Here is an 18,837-nt window from a genome sequence, read left to right as displayed (position 1 = left end):
TTTCAATATAAAATAGGAAACAGGTTCTTGTAAATAAAGTTGCTGCAAATAATTAGTTTTTATGTAAAATTAAACTTTCTAAAACATACTTTTAACAATCTTTGCGACCAGTTTAATTAGGACCAAAATTATGAAACCCCTTTACTAACTTTTGTCATAAAACTGAGTATTTATAAACTTTCATGTTTATTAGCAACTTTAGCTCGACTATAATGAATAAATAATTCTACATCAACATGTTTTAATCATATTATTATGTATTTATTTAAAAAAATGTTTTAGGTACGTATTTTAAATTTTAATATTAACTCTTTATAGCAAATTAACTTACATTAATCATAAAAAATTAACAATATGTTAATTTTTTCAATTTGTATCATTCTTTGAATGGAATAATAAAGAGTTTTCATTTATTCATTCGTTAAACAAGTTGCAAAGTTTTAGTAATATCTGCAACTAATTCATACTTTCTTTTAATATTTCTAAATAGTTTTTTAACTCCATAATCTAAAATTATAGTGACAGTTAAATTATTCGTATTATGATTTACATTTAAGTTCACTATAAAATCAGTTTTTAAACAATTTACAATGTTTCTTTTTTACAACTTAGAATGGCAAACAAGCTGACGGCCCACCTGATGGAAAGTGGTAACCGTCGCCTATAGACATGAGCAGTACCATGGACATAACAGAGTATAATGTTTCGCCCATGATACCCCCCATGTGTTACCATTCCTGAGGACTCGGGTGTTATTCCTTTGTACCCAGTAAATTCACGCCATATCCCACCCTTCAAACCGAAACACAGCCATGCAAACACAGCTGCTTCACGGTTGAAACACGAATGGGACAGAGGTACCCAAGCAATCGACTTTTGTACAAAGTCTCCCTTTGGTGAGGGATAATTTGATTGATATTAAAAATCCTTTTTTTTTTAATTTGGCCAAATTTCGGTACGAACTACTTCTATCTTAAGAGTAGGTACTTGTAGGTCGTGCGCAGACTATAGACGTTCCTCCGCAGAGAGCATTGAGCAATAATTACTTCTTGCCATTGCATTCACTGGAGATTTGTTACAGACTCGAATACGTTATGCAAAGCACGTGTATAGTACGTTCTGTATGTTCTATTTTCTTTGTGAGAAAAAACGCTAAAGAATGTCTCTCGCCTGCGCAGGCCCTTACCATGGCTCTTTTACATACATCAACTATTTTTTTATTTGTTACAGGGTGTAGTTACATATTCATCTACTTACGTATTGGTAGCGCTCAGTATAGACCGATGTGACGCCATCACACATCCAATGAATTTTACGGGAAGTTGTAAGTATTTTCACATAATCACATTATATTTTTATGATACACAGAATAATAAATCTGATAAAAAGTGACAACCGTCGCCTATAAACATGAAAGGCACCACGGACATTATAAAATACACTGTGATGCCCGTTCATATGCGTTGATATTCCTAAGGACAACGTTATGGCAGTGAAATTTGTTATAGTCAATGTATATTGTATATTGTATATAATCTACATTCAAAATTGAATATTGGATTAAGAAAACGTATCTATGGTTTTTAGTCTATGCTCAGAATAGTTAATTTTAAACTATCGTATCACTTACACATATATAAATACACTATCAAGACTTAGCGCGATGAAAAATATGCTTAGAATATTCTGGAGAATTTTGTTCTTGGAAGATCTGCTCTTTTTGATCTTCCATTGTGCTATGTAATGTTTGAATGTATGACTATTGATAAAATCTGTTATTATGAATGCTATTTAGTTACCAATTCTGTACCAAATACCATCAAGATTAAGGGTACAAAGTCTTGTAATTTTATTGCCAAATTTCATCCTTCTAACCAAAACACAGCTTTGCAAGCATATCTTTACTTTACAAACGACTTCTGTACAAATTCTGCCTCTGGTGAATGTAATAATTTAACATAGAGTCAAAAGAAACACTCTTAATTTCATCCCGTACTCATCCCCCACATCTTTATACTTTCCGTGACCTTCTAGAAATACTTTTCAAAATAAATTCTCCAGATTTATTTTACTGTCGAACTTTATGAGTTGGAAATACTTGTAAATGCCTCCATAAATACAGTGGCGTAACATTTGTGGGTGAGAATAAAATTATTTATATAGATATTCTTTTTTTACAGGGCGGCGGGCGCGCGCTCTCATTTTAGTCGCCTGGTTTATTAGTTTTTTATTCTGTATTCCCATGTTATTTCTATTCGATGAAGCAGACGTAGGTGAGTACTTATTATATCAAAGATATTATTTCAATATATGCTTATATTAAATATAGAACTAATCGTGTAATGTTTATTAAATTGCGTACAAATTTTCTGGGAAAATATTTCTTATTTTAAATATTGTGTGCACTCAATGAATGAATGAATGAAATTATGAATTAAGTTTAATATTATTTCAAACGTATATTTTTAAGATAATTTAAGAATGAATTTTCTACAAAGACATTGACTACAATTATGGCAAAACGAGATACTTTGATTTCAAAAACTAAACTACTGAATTTGATAAAATTTCTGTGAGATTCCATAGAAATTTTCTATAAGTGCATTCTTTTGGATAAAAAATTAATTTACCAGATCGATTTATAACTAACGGAATTAAAAAGTAACAAAACAAAAAAAAAATATATTATATTCTTTATTGCACTTAAACAATATATACGAATTAAAAACCTAAGCTCTAGCCAACCCAGTTTTGAAGAAAATTGACTAAAAATTCAATACACAACTAATATATAAATGATCGGTATATAAATATATTATAATAAATTGTAATAATTTATCTTCACTCCAAGACTTTCAATATAAATATATCTGGGGGTTTTCAAAAAGGTTATATTAAGGTTTCTTCAGTGTCGGCAACGTGCACGTGACATCCCTAGTGTTGCAAGCACACACAGACTACAATGACCGTTTACCATCAGACTGGCTGTATGCTTAATTGCTACCTTTCTTTGGTACAAAAAAAATATCTTTACAGAGTAAGCAGATAAAACCCAATGTCAAACGTCTTTGTTCTTACATACATCTCTCTTAATCTGCTTAGATAAATGTTGAATTTAAAATTATATATTTCACATGTTATTAAACAGGTATTATCCAATGCTGGTCCAGTATAAGTAAGCTACAATGGCGGATATGGATGACAAGCGTGTTCGTCTCGCTGTTCGTGGTGCCGGCTGTAACCATCGCCGCGTGCTACGGTGTGATTGTGATCACTATACGACAGAAGAGTCAGAGGGTGTTGGGAAGGCGAGCTACTGCTACCAGACAATGTGAGTTCCTTATCTCCAATGAGAGATCCCTCAACACACCTTCATAAAGGAGGCTTCAAATATGACTGTTTTCTTTTACAAAGAGTGAAATCAAAATCGTCAATATATTTATAAGCAAAGGCTTTACGAGCAAAACTGTCAATTTTCATAAAAAAGAAACATGTATCGAAAAACGACAAAGACTGTTGAACCTACCATAATAATACAGCGCATCCAGCTTTTGAGTCAGAGTCAGAGATTTGAAATTTGTGATTTTAAATTTTTGATTTACGTAATTTCTATCTAAATATGTTCTAGGTCCTATATTATAGCACGGGTATTAGGTACCCTAGCTTTTTGCCCGCTAATTCCTACCCATGGTTAGAAGTAGGAAAACCAATTAAATATACCACTTTTAGATAGCGTAGAATGGCGAGATAAAACATATGCCTTATGGTGAAGACCTATATTCAACTGTAGACACCTCAGTCCTCAGGAATGGCAACGCATGGGGGGTATCATGGGTGAAACAGTATACTCTGTTATATCCATGGTACTGCTCATGTGTGTAGGCGACGGTTACCATTTCCCATCAGGTGGGTCGTCAGCTTGTTTGCCATTTTAAGTTATATAAAAAAAAAAAACATTTAACGGTTTATATGAATTCTAGTAAAATATAAATTATACATGCATGTAGCTACGATAGAAGATTGATCGATACTGTCACAGGTGAAACTAATAAAATTCTTGTGTTATATTCTAAAAAAAAAAAATATGTGTAGCTACAACAAGAGATTGATTAACTCTTTCGCAAGAAAGCCTAATAATATTCTCCTATTCTATTCTAGTACAAAAACAAATTATATAAAAGATTGATTGATTATATCACAAAGGCGCCTAATAATATATTTACGACGAAGACGCTATTTTAAATTCTGCAAAAAGTAAATTATTTTAGGGTAGAATTCGAAACCCAGTAAGTTAGCGAATTTTAAGAAAAGCTTAATATTTTTTCATTGTATCTTGTATTGACGTATATTTGTCAGAGCAGATTTTATTCGCAGTTACTTACATAAGATTTTACGAAAATAGTCTATTTCGAAACGTTTCTATTTATTTAAGTACTTTGCGATTTTGACCTTATCCTTCCTACCTTTCAACCTTATCTTTTCTCTTAGTATTACCTCCGTCAACTTAGCTTAGTTTCAAATTTGTCTACACTCATATCTAAGGGAAAGTGCTCATGTAGTCTATCTGATCTTGATTTTGTCTAGATCTCTCCTATTTCTAGATATTTTTTTGCACAACTGTAAATGGTATACAATCTCACCAAATATCTGATAGTGTGTTAACCTATAGATACTATCTTTTATCTCTGGTTTTATAGCTGTCTGGTTTTTTTGTCTTTCATCCAACAAATCGTTTCCCTGCCCAATTTAGGTAGATTATTCTTGTTACTTCTATATCCCGGTATAGAATTGGCCATCTCTTTCTTTCCCGTGGGTATCTTAAGAAGCGACTAGGGGAACTTATAATCTCTCTTAAAACATCATCAAAGCCTAATTTTGGTTGCCAACCCGCCTACTAAGCGTGGCAACTATTGATAAAACTCCCCTTTTGGAGAAGGTTTATGTTCAGCAGTGGACAGTTAACGGCTGAAATGGTGATGATGATACTTTTTTCGATCGATTTCATTACTGGATCATGTTGTCATATTGTCCCTGTTTTTACTCAGAATAGTATGAGCACATAATGTGCTATTCTTAGTACTTCCTTCATAGCAACACCCCCCAAGGGGGAGGTTTATGTTCAGCAGTGAGCTTATGTTTTGTTTTATACAACTTAGAATGGCAAACAGGCTGACGGCCCACCTAATGGAAAGTGGTAAACGTTGCCTATAGACATGAGCAGTACCATGGACATAACAGAGTATACTGTTTCGCTCATGATACCCCCCATGCGTTGCCATTCCTGAGGACTCAGGTGTTATTCCTCTGTACCCAGTAAATTAACGCCCAGCTGCTTCACGGTTGAAACACGAATGGGACAGAGGTACCCAAGCAATCGACTTTTGAACAAAGTCTCCCTCAGGAGCGTTCACAGTTAAAGGCTGATATGATTATATGATGATGTTGTGCTATTATAAACAATAATTTTCTTTCTTATATGAAGATATTTATGCAGAAAACCTTCACATATTTGATGTGCTTTTTGACATAACCATAAACAAATAGTCAATAAATACTCTTTATTGTTGTTGTATTGTAAAATCTTTATTGTACGTAACTCAGATTAAACACTGGTAAATGATTTAATATACAATTGCGGACTTGTTCCATAAAGGGATCTCTTACAGTCAACCTTTGAGAAGCTAAAAGAAAACTGTAGAATGTATAAGGGTAATAATCGTACAATTAATGATAAACTAAATAATATCCAGTAAAAAAATTAAATATATAATACAATAAAAACAGCTCTATATACCTACATATGTAAATAATAAAAGTAAATGAATAATAATATAACATTAATAAATAAATAAATAAAACTTACACACATAAATACACACACTCTTTATTAATAACTCACAAAAAGATACAAGTAAACAAGAATCTCAATGGGCGGCCGTATCGCTAAAACGATCTCTACAAGCCAAGTTCTGTAGATTGTAGAGATAATAAATTAAGTAAACTAATTCTCAATAACCGAACAAGAAATCCGTCAACGATCCACTGTGAATAAAAACGGAAAATGTAAGATATTCAACTAAATTAGGCGGTTCGTGACCCGCCTGCCGATGAGTCGGGTCGGGTGAAATATGGTAACAGGAACTACTGAGATCGAGCCTGATTTTATGCGCCCGAACCACCATTTAGATTTGGGGTTGTTTTATTAAAATACCATATTTTATATTATGGCGTGTAAATGTTTTTATTCATTTATCGATGGTCTATTTATTACAGAGATTCTTTTTAACCAAATAAAAAAAGTCTTTCTTTTTATTTTTTTCATTCTCCTGTCGACATTTAAATTTTTCTAGTGAAACTTAATTGATTTGATAAATCGAATTATATACCGGGTCCAATAAATTAATAACCTTCTAAGATAAAATTCTACTAGTAATTTTGAATACTTCTCCCAAAGAAACAAGAATCGGAAAAGGACAAAAAATTAAATTCTCTCTCACCTACATACATTTGATGACGTTTTAGAAACTTCTTTGGAAGAACTATTTAATTTCATTCAATAAAAATACACTCAAAAATCCTTTTGTCCAAATTGAAGTCATTGATATCCACTAAAGATAAGGTTGTAAAAATATTTTAATCTTAAACAGGGGAGAAATTTGATAAAAAAAAAGTGGACTTCCACTTGTCGAATGCAACTCCGAATACACATGAATATAACATTATTTTTTTTTATAATTAATGGATATAGTAAAATATCTTTTTAAAACATCTAGCTATTACAAATTTGTTGATTACTACTTAGATATAACAAACAAGCTGGTGGCTCTTCTAATTGATAGTGACTCCTCTGCATAGAAAGGAAAAGAATAAGCATAATTTTTATTCAAGAAACTTATTTATAAGCATTGTTTTTGATTCTACCAATTCGAAATACTATTTTAGCTGTAAAGAACGGACATACAAATCAATTGTTGTAATTTTCAATAAAAGTTAAATGTTTCAATTAAATTTGTAATAAACACTGCTGTATATAGGTCTCCCCAATAGACTGCCATTAGGAATGGTCCTGAGCCACCTGCATTCACTGACTCCTTATTAATGTGTGTAAATTTGTGATAATACTGACTAACAAATGCCAAAAGAGTTATTTGAATTATTAGTTCAATTAAGTTTATTATTGTAAAATATTATATTGAATTACTAGCTTTTACTCGCGACTTGAATCGCATGAGGAGGAAATGTTTATTAACCGAGACAATAAATAGCTTACATCCTTCTCCATTCCATATTATATTCATATACAAATTTTTATAGTAATTGGTAAAGCTAGTAAAGAGGTAACAAACAAACACTTTCACATTTATTATATTACTAATAATATCTCAAACAAGGGCGTTTTATGTACATAGGAGCAACGTTGAATATAACTTTAAGATGCTGTTTTAATTATTAAACAAAACTTGAAACAAACTCATCTATTCTCGTATCACTTGAGAGTTTGTGGTCGACTGAGGTGAAGCATTGATTTCCGAGTGTAGAGTAAGTTAGTGACTAGAGACTACGCTGTGACATTTTAGCGGAATAATAATTAAAAATTACGTCCCACAAAAAATACTTCATTTGTGAAAAAAAAAAACAGTTATTATGGTCTAAAAATATAAACTACTAGACCGATTTTGATGAAATTTCTAGTTTCTGGAACTAATTTGTTAGCATATCCTTTCAGATAAAAAACTAATCAATATCCTTTCTGATAAAAAAAAAATAATTTTCCAAATCGGTTTAAAACAGACTGAGTTCTAAAATAAAAAAAAAAACACAACCGAATTAAGAATTGAGATTTTTTTGTCAATATATGTAGCGTATAAAGTGTATTTTCAACCGACCTCAAAAAAAGAAGTCTTACTGGATAACTTACAGATATAAGATACAAGAATTTGAGATCAGTTATCTATTACGTCTATAGTACAAGCTCCGTTTAATTTGAGACTAGATGACTCTATGTGAAATATTCAATAGTATTTTTTATGATAATAAGTATGTATCATCAAGTGAATATTTTGAAACAGTATACTATGTTATGTCCATGGTACTGCTCATGTGTATAGGCGACGATTACCATTTTCCATCAGGTGAGCCATCAGCTTGTTTGCCATTCTAAGTTGTATAAAAAAAACACCTGATGGAAAGCGGTAACCATCATCGCTAGTAATACACGTTATCGAGTCGACCTCCACGCAGTTCCTCCTGAAAACCATATCGGTTAATCTGTCTGTCACTGTGGGCTAACTAACCTGTCTCATTCTCATTTATCATCACTCACTGGTGCCCCGCCAGTGTATACTGGCAGCGCAGGCGGGGTTACCATTCCATTATCACCCAATAAAAAAACCATTACACGACGTTACCCTTTGGTAATATTATTATCATACAAGTATATTTAAACGACATACGCAATAAAGGATTAAATTAATAGTAATACTCAATCAACTCAATTAATCAATTAAAGATGACAACCATTCTAACAACAATGATCTGTCATAAACATCCATGGTGTTTTCACATTCAATCAATATTAGATTATTTTATAGAGGCTCTCATAGGGACGCTAAAGGGGTTAACCGCTCATAAAATGGAATCCCATAACCCTGTTATTATGTAAAGTTATTGTAATATAAGCCTGTGAGTATAAATATGAAATTGGGTCAGTAGTTTTAAATCAAGCTTCCTTTTTCAACCATCTGCATTGAAAAGAGGTGATTCTCAATTTCGTTGTATCTTTTTTTTATATATTTGTTACTTCATAACGCTATAGATTTTGAGACGATTTGAAAAATTCTTTTTTTATCTAAAAAAATATACTTTTCTATTAACTCCATAGAAATGTTTTCAAAATCGGTTCACTACTTTAGCTTTTAAACTAAAATTATTGATTTTGCTACAAATAAAAGTCTATTTTTGGTGAAACACAAACAATCGATTAAACTAATAATCAAACAACTTAGCAACAAGCAAGTATATGCGCCGTGTGTTTCCCGGCATAGAATGGGTCACCTCTTCCTATCCCGTGGATGTCGTAAGAGGTGAATAAGAGAGGACGAAGGATGGGCAGCAGCGTCTCTCTTAAAACGTCATCAAAGCCTAATTGTAAAACCTACTAATAGAGAGAGGGAGGCCTATGTCCAGCAGTGGATAGGTAATAGCCAATATAATGATGACACAATGTGATAAGAATGTTCTAATTCCAAAATATACTTATAAAGGTATACGGAATATAAATTTAAGCAGCATGATCAAACAGTTCAACGTATAGGTTATATAACAAGCTGGAAAAAAAATTTAAAGGAAAAAAAATATGTTGGGATCTTACTAGTACACCAAGTTAGTTCAATATTAGGGATATTCTCGAAAACTTTCTTCCTTATAAAAAGCAATTTCAGAGCAAATGGGAGAAAAATCCATTAAGTTTCTACTTGCCTAACTCCGAAGGGTCACAGTAAGGTCTGGCGCACTGTATCAAAATTCAACTCGCATCAGGTGACATCATTTTGTATAGGAGAAACAATGTATTATAGACACTGAAAAGGCAAAATTTATTAAACGCAGTTAAATAAATTTTAAAAGAGAGCATAATAACGAAATGGCAAAGTGTGTGACGTATGTAGTAATCGTCTAATACGGTCATAAATCCACATCGATGAAGTAAAAAACGCTTGTACGATATTATTATATGTATACGTATTAATAAGTAGACAAATTAGATTATATAGATAGGTTCGATACCTCAAAATCTGGTCAACTTTTTGTCAACTAATTTGACAATTAGTAATTTTTTATCAGTGTTCTATATACTTACGCATAAAATGTACCTTGACGTATTATTTAATAAATAAAATGAGTATTTACGCATTGAAACGAAGCAAAAGTTATAAGACAAAATAAATATTGAAGTTATAAAGGAATCACTCATAACTATTTATCACGCAAAATTGTATGAAAGACACCTATATAATGTAAGATATATACGTATTAATATGTAGACACTTACCCACTTATTAAAAAAAATATCAAACTTCTCATAAGCCTGTTTTAGCTATTGAAGTATTTTGCCTATTTATCTTGCGCTAAATTCTTAATTTGAAAGAAAGGAACACAACACTTTGATATCTAAAATTGGTTTGTAGAAGGTTTTATGAACAAGAAGTTAATACGTGCGTAATGCGATCCTTTTGCCTTATAGTTTGTGTATTGTGGTTTGTGGTTTGGGTTCCTCAAAAGTATGAGTTCAAACAAGATAGTTCCATTATAGACATTTCACAAATGTACTTTATATGTTTGTCTATTTTGTTGAATTTCTTGTTTCGAAAATCCAGTCGCACGAAGTAATGTATCAACAGCTAATAAAATATACAATTATACTAGAGTCGAGAAAATAATTTTTTTGTTATATATTTCCCATATGTCCTAAGTTCTTGATAGCGGTATTTTTACACTAATTTCTATGTTGTACGTACATAGATCTGTATCAATACTGTATCATCATCATCTTCCTTCCCTTATCTCAATTATTATTTGAGGGCCGCATAATATGTTTTCTTTTTGTCCTAATTATGAATAACTGTTAAAAATTAATTAATAATGAGTATTTCTTTTCAGATAGTGACGATTTGGACAGTCGCCGGGCGAGCAGCCGCGGTATTATACCGAAGGCTAAGATAAAAACCGTTAAGATGACTTTTGTTATTGTTTTTGGTAAGTGATCTTTATTTAGATACTAGTTTTTATCCGCGACTTCGTCTGCATGATTTGATCCAGATTGGGATATTAAGGTACCAAGAAGTAACAAAAAAACAAACTCACTTTCACATTTATAACATTAATAAGGATACTATGACAATCTAAACCTCTGTAATGTAATGGCGTAATGTTTTTCATGCAACATGAAATAGCAATACAGCTAACGACTCACCTGATGGAAAGCGGCAATAATTGCCAGTCATGATTACTACGGACATTATAAAACACGCACTTACGCCCATGCACATATACACATACGCGTACACAAACACACACGCGTGCGCCAGTGCACATGCCTACACACGCACCACGAACCCACGCGCATCACGCACCCACGCGCACCACACACCCACGCATACACGCATATGCACATACATGCACATACACATACACGCACACACATATACCCACGATACCTTTCATGCGTATGATAAAAGTAGTTGTTGGTCGAGGAAAGAAGTCTAATAGCACTATCGCTCATAATATATATCAGGCCGATTTTCACATAGACCACCTAGTGACCATCGTCTAAATCGTGGACTAGTACAATTTCCTTTATTAATAATCCCCTCATCCCAACTTAGAGGACTGTTTGTGACGCTTCTGTGTTCTGTGATTATTTAAGGAACAATGCCTTTTACTCGTTAGTAATATACCCCGTTGGAGGGAAAGGGATTGTTAGTAATGGGATCTAACAGTTCCATTGCTAGCAATATACCCAGTTGACCTCCACTTGATTCCCCCTGGAAACCATCGTGGTTAATTCTTACGGAATTCTTCACGACGGGCTCACTGACCTGCTTTCACCCTCATCTATTATCTGTCACTATATCGATAGCGCAGGCGGGGTTACCATTCCATCTTTACTCATAAAAAAAATATACCCTGTTAGAGGGCCCCCTTATAATCCCCTTATGAGGAAGGCTTACATTCAGCACTGGACGGCTGATATCATGATGACCCTTCACTGATGTCCTGCCAGCGTTAGCGTAGGCGGAGTTATCATTCCATTATCATCTATTAAAAAGTACCTTATAATATCTAACATAAGTTTTAGCTTTTTCTTATTTAGGTTTAGTAAACATTTTATAAGTAAATTAATATCATTCTACATGTCAAGTATTAACAACACACATGACAGTGCAAACATACCTAAATACTGTCAGTAAACACCCACTAAAAGACTGACAGCTGACATGCATGTCAATAGAATTATGGAAAAAATGTATTCGACGCAAGTAAAAGCAATATCATTAAATATGATTAATGTAAGTACATGATTACGTTTTTATAGGATTCTTTATGTATATGCATCATAAAGTAAATGATTTGACAATGGCGTTGATTCTGGAATACAATTCACTAAAACCTTTATGATATATTGATTATTTTCTAGAGTAACACAAACTAATGTTATAATAATATTAACTTAATTCTATTAGAAATACAATTCACATTGGTCCATAATATTAAGACTTCGATATGACATTAAATTGAAATACTGATTTTAGAGATATGTTTAGAAAATGACGCCATAGAATCGAATTATCTCATAATTTTTTTACAGCTAAAATCAAGTTTTTTTTTTTCTAATGACATATTCCATGCTTCTCACGTTGATATGATAATATAACGGGCGAAGTGTCCCGCGTCAGGAATAACAATTTTTCGTGATTTTTTTTAATAATTGACATTACACTTATCCTTCGATGTGAGAGTACACTATAATCACGAGCACTAAAATATGCCTTTGATACATACTATTATAACCGACATGCCCATCAATAATTATTTTTTATCATCATAGTTGTTTGTTAATTTTGTGAATTTGCTTACTTTGAGTCAACATTTATTATATGCGTATGTGTGTATAAGTGCGTGCGTGTGTGCGTGCCTGCATGTGAGCGTGCATACATGCGAACGTGCTTAGATCAAGCGTGCGTGCGCACGTATTAGCGTATTTGTGATTGTGGAAGTATTTTTTTTAATCTTTTTTATTTAGAGACTTTTATCCTATAAGGATATGTTAGCCTCATCATACCCTAATTTTAAAAAATACCTCACTTACTTAAAACATTAATACATAATATCTTAGTTGTCTACTTTAATAAAGGGAATTGATACACAAATATAGTAATAAAAGATTTTGCTATTCCGGAATGTGGATCTGCAAATATATTTGAAAATATACCAATCTCAGACTATATTTCTGCATCAATACTTTCCTTTGTGTTTTATATTTCGTACAATCGGATATCATATGCTGAACATCATCCAATGTGTTACAAATATCACAATTCTGATTATTAACTTTTTTCATAAGAAACGCGAATATTGCATTTGGGTAATGTCCTGAGCGTAATCTAAGAGTTATTACAACGAAATTTCTATTTGCTTTGATTGTGGAAGTATAATATTGTTAAAAAATTGTATAATCAAATTAGAGTGAATTGCTTTGGGTAAACGTTTATTATATGCATATGTGTGTACACGTGTATGAGTGTGTACGTGCGGGCACGCAGGCGAGCGTGTGTGCGTGTGTGTATGCGTGCGTACGAGCGTGCATGCGTGCGAGCATGCTTAAATCAAGCGTGCGAATGCACTTGCAAGCATGCTTGTGATTGTGAAAGTATAAATACCTAAACTACATTAAAATCTGTGATATAGGCTAAGATCTAAATAATACTATAACAATAAAAAACAAAGAGGTCAACTATGCTTAAAAGCAGTTAGAATTACTAACGTCATAAGACCAAATTCGTTATACAATAAAATGGGTTTACGATCACATCTATCATGTGTAACTGAACGATACTGTTGTTATTATTGCTTTCTCACTTTTCACATAAAAATCACCATTAACGATCGAAGAAGTACGTACTTGATGGTGTCACAACACTTATAACTACCATAATCTTTTATCAACGCACAAGTTTCCTGCGTAAATAAACGTTAGCGTCTTGTATTTATTTATGTTTTTTTTTTCTAACCTTACATCACCTTTTCAATCGTAAGGAATGCTTCCAAATTATAGAATACGATGTCAAGTTTCGTTTCGTCATTCTTCTCTCTAAGGGATAATAATACCATACCACATCAGCCGTTAACTGTCCACTGCTGAATATAGGCCTCCCCCATAAAGGGGTTTTTGCCAGTAGTTGCCACGCTTGGCAAGTAGGTTAGCAATCGTAGTTGAGCGTTGTATAACGTCTTCTGATTTTACATAAGCTATCCCTGGAGACTAATATCCATACTTGCTGACGAGTCGCAATTACACATCAACAGTAGGTAACACAGACTCAAATTCCACGTGGTATGGACATAGTATAAAGTATACAATGCCCTTGTAAACAAATTCACCTTTTGTAGTATATACTAATATTGACACTTATCTATTATATATATATATATATATATATATATATATATATATATATATATATATATATATATATATATATATATATATATATATATATATATAATATATATATTAAATTAACCGATTACATTGATTGTAAAAAGATTCTCAAATTAAGAGACTTAATCGCGTAACATAGCTATAAAAAATAAAAGAATTCCAAAACCCTGCTGCTTTTAAATTTCATTTGAAAAGACGGCCAATACAATGAACAGATTTCTATCAATTTTCATGAAAATATTTGTTAAAATACCCTTCACGTGTATAAAAAAGCCATAAAATACAACGTAGGTCAAACATTGAGATTTCGACCAACTATTAAACTATTTTTTTTTGTACATTATTACATCCCAAAAATCAAAATTAATTAGAAACCTGTAAACATTTAGTCGCTAGTGTTGCTTAATTAAATCATTGGGTACCGATTTATATCGATTAGTAGTGTGATTGAGACCAAATAATAAATAATTTATATAATTAATAATTTTTTGGTATTACAAAATTTTTATTTGTGTTTTAAATATGATTCCCCTTCCTAGCATTGAAAAATAACGACTGATATGATTGTAATAATAATTTTAAACTTACTGTCTGTTGATAATTATCATGTTGGGCCTTTCATACCAACACGGCACGTAGTTTGCCGTTTTTGAGGAGGTAATTCACGGAAATTTTGGTTTTAATAAAACAAACAACTAACAAATTTGATTTAACCCTGTATAGTCGATTAATTATAAACATTCATATTAATACTATCAATAAAATCGATATTTTTTTTATATCACTGGTAAAACAAGCATATGGCGATGGTATGGTTACGTTACGTTTAAATCAATAGATACAGTCTATAGGTGAATCGATATTATTCTGATAGACGAATATTATTTTTCTCAAACATGCTTGGAAATAAATGAGCATTATTTTAACAATCTTCTTAGAGATAAATCAAAATTGCCGTACTGGCCAGATACATGCGGGCAGCGACCGGCAAAAGTTGTATGAAAATCCATATCTGTCGTGTTTTGCGGCCAGATAAATTACTATGTAAACTCATATAGATCTGTCTTGTAATTTAAAAATGCAGTGACCTTTTACTTCGAAACATGGCTACCAAGGAGGTAACTAGTAAAAGGCTTTATATAAATTTCGAACTGGCTTGCAAATAGAAAGCTGTTTATTGAAAAAAAAAACAAAGGAACATTACGGCACGTGAAAAAATATTATTGTTCGTTATTCGTCACTGAACTTAAAAAGTAAAATTGTGTTTTTGATTTCCGCGCATTGTTTGAGAAAAGTACTATACAAGCCTTGGCCACAACTAGGCATTGATGGACTCACGTATTTGTGCCTCGGCTACGCCTCGGCCCACATTTGCACGTTCGTCCATCAATGCCTCAGTTGCTGGCCGCTGCAGTAACGTACTATTGTCTACCGGAGAAATTTCAAATTCTACAGACAACATTAGTAATCAAGAAGTTTTTATCTCGCCATAGAAAATTCGATTTGCCTCCATCTTTCTTCGTTGAAAACGATTTAGCATGTTTATTAGGGATTACCATTTTTATCAAGATTTTGTTATCGGTTTCTGGCGTGGTCCAATTTTTGGCGGGAACGCGATTAGGCCTCTGAATGCCGGGAGATTGGATCGCTCCGTAATACCCGAAATACTTTTATGTTTAACCAGCTGCCGAATGTTATAAGTTATTACCGCTTCCCTAAATCTTATCTATAAATACATATTTGTAAATTAACTTTATAATATTAATATGCAGAAGATTCTTAATGTATAAATAAATATCTTTGTATATGTATTATAAATAATATGTACTTATTTATAGAAATATTTTTTCTGCAAACCTTTTATACTTATTTATAAACCGAATATATATTTAATCAAATACCAATTAATTAATTAAGGATATTTTCTAGCAATGTACTGATTCAAACTTTCACATATGTAATATTAATAATGGAATAAAATATTTTTATTGTTAAAACAAATTATACCTACTTAAAAAAGTTGAATTGAGGATAAGTAGCAATCCTTCATGAACAAAACTAAAGCAAAACAAATAATTTTGGTTTGAAGTGTTAGGAAAATAAATAGATATTTATACTAGTATGCCCCAAAACAGTATAACCCACACACACATAGACACTATAGTATAGATTCAATTACACATAAGTACTCAAGTAAGTATACCAGAGGGAGACTGTACAAAAATCGATTGCTTGGATACCTCTGTCCCATTCGTGTTTCAACCGTGAAGCAGTTGTTTTGCATGGCTGTGTTTCGGTTTGAAGGGTGGGATATAGCGTAAATTTACTGGGTACAGAGGAATAACAACACCTAAGTCCTCAGGAATGGCAACGCATGGGAGGTGTCATGGGCGAAACAGTATACTCTGTTATGTCCATGGTACCGCTCATGTCTATAGGCGACGGTTACCACTTTCCATCAGGTGGGCCGTCAACTTGTTAGCCATTCTAAGTTGTATAAAAAAAAATTCTAAATCAAGTATCTATAAGTAATTTATCAAAGATGTCCTACGCAAAGTACATAGATACACTAAACTAATACAAACTTCTTCCACACTTATTTGCCCTTCAAATATCAGTACGAGATCGTTAATAATACTGAAACAGCTACTTGATTAAGTTACTATGAGAAAAATAGCTCAATATTAGAGCAAAACGTATCCTGAGACAACTCGAATTACACCTTCCACCTACACTTATAAACTAACTATAGACTTATAGGTTCAAGAAAGTATATTTAGTTAAAATAAAAAAAATAATAATATTATATTAAATGAAATGGAATGGCAAGGAAACAATTAATAATGCAAATAATGTCATAATACTAAAAGACATATATAAATAATAGAAAGATAAAAAAACATTTCAGCAGGTACTAAATACCAGTCATCACAACACTCCCAAAATCATTATCATTGATGAGACGAAAATAAAATTCATCATGAAACACACATGCCATTAAACGACGAGATACATCACGTTGAATCTTGAATGGAGAATCGAGATTTTGCTTTAAAACAGTCTTTTGCTCCGCAAAGAAAAACAACAGCTTCAGTTAAACTAAGTACCTAAGGTTGTATGTTCCTGTATCCTGCAATATTACTGCCATACCCCACGCTACAAACCGAAACACAGCCACACAGACTAAAATAAAATTTTCAATCATAAAACATGCATACCAATACACTACGAGATACTTCACATTGAATCTTGAATGGAGAATCGAGATTTTGCTTTAAAACAGTCTTTTGCTCCACTAAGAAAAATAACAGCTTCAATTAAACTAAGGTTTTATGCTTCTGTATCCTGCAATCTCACTGCCATATCCCATACTACAAACCGAAACACAACCCTGCAAACACGACTGCTAATTGACAGAAATTAATATTGAATTTCTTTTCAGTATTCGTGCTCTGCTGGTCACCATACATGATATTCGACCTGCTACAAGTCTACGACTACATTCCTGATACGCAAGCCAATGTGGCCATAGCATCGCTCATACAGAGCCTGGCGCCTCTCAACTCCGCCGCCAACCCTGTCATCTACTTCATATTCTCCAATAGAATATTCGTTAGCCTCAGGTAAATGATATTTTTATTGTATTAAACCGTCATCTAGTAAACCACGCCAGAGTACTTCGTGTGCAACAAAACCGTCTTAGAAATTTTAAACACCAGAGGGCACTACTCTTTCGTTACTAAAGGTTGTTATTATCTTAACAATATCTATATTTTTTTTATACAACTTAGAATGGCAAACAAGCTGACGGTCTACCTGATGGAAAGTGGTAACCGTCGCCTATAGACATGAGCAGTACCATGGACATAACAGAGTATACTGCTTCGCCCATGATACCCCCCATGCGTTGCCATTCCTGAGGACTCAGATAATAAATATGTAATATGTTCAGTGATATTTATTTTTAGAAATTCATAACAAACAGTTTTTACAAGCACTTATGAATGAATAATTTTAGTTCAAAAATCTTTAAGTAAGTGTTTGGTTACTGACGTAATAAATGTATTTATTTATTTAACAACAATATCACTTCCGCGGTCCATGTTTTAATTAATCTGTGATTACACAGCTTGAGGGGTGACGCACTTGTGTCGTAGTTTCGAATTAATTATTTGTTACTCTTATATAAAGCTGAGGTTTGGATTAATTAAAAAAGCGATTTAACTGCCGTATAAGTGTATACACATTTTTTTTTTGTATTATAGCTATGATATAAATTCCTGTCCTATTCCGAGATGTTAAATTTGCTCATTTACGCCGTAATAATAATAAGGTAATAAGAAAATAATAAAAAAATTAGCGATTATATGTAATAAAGATTAAGATAAAAAGAAACCACTGTACCTTTAAAAAAGCTTCGGGGAAATTTTAACTTGAAGACTAAATTACAGAGATTTAAAAAAAATTGTTATGTGTAATAAAGATAAATATTTTGGAAACCTGACAGGCATTTCTTCGGTATCTAAAAGAGTTACCTGCAGAAAATGATGGATAATTAGTTAAATTCTTAATTTGTACAAACTTATATTTAATTTGTTTAACAATTAATTTAATTATTA

General features: G+C 32.4%; 1 protein-coding gene across 1 annotated transcript in view; it reads left to right on the top strand.

Moving 5' to 3' along the window:
• LOC113511804 (cardioacceleratory peptide receptor-like) overlaps window positions 1-18,837 on the top strand; it is a 76,659-nt gene that overhangs the window by 47,996 nt on the left and 9,826 nt on the right. The window contains exons 5-9 of the mRNA XM_052896707.1: window positions 1,231-1,324; window positions 2,181-2,273; window positions 3,149-3,331; window positions 10,657-10,752; window positions 17,661-17,841. Of these exons, the coding sequence (XP_052752667.1) occupies window positions 1,231-1,324; window positions 2,181-2,273; window positions 3,149-3,331; window positions 10,657-10,752; window positions 17,661-17,841 (647 nt within the window). The remainder of the gene's footprint in view (window positions 1-1,230; window positions 1,325-2,180; window positions 2,274-3,148; window positions 3,332-10,656; window positions 10,753-17,660; window positions 17,842-18,837) is intronic.

Source organism: Galleria mellonella, unplaced genomic scaffold (assembly GCF_026898425.1).
Source record: "Galleria mellonella isolate WM207_F2 unplaced genomic scaffold, CSIRO_AGI_GalMel_v1 utg117, whole genome shotgun sequence".
NCBI classification, from domain to species: Eukaryota; Metazoa; Arthropoda; class Insecta; order Lepidoptera; family Pyralidae; genus Galleria; species Galleria mellonella.
Note: the sequence above shows the minus strand (reverse complement) of the source record. Positions and strands in the feature narration are given on the sequence as shown.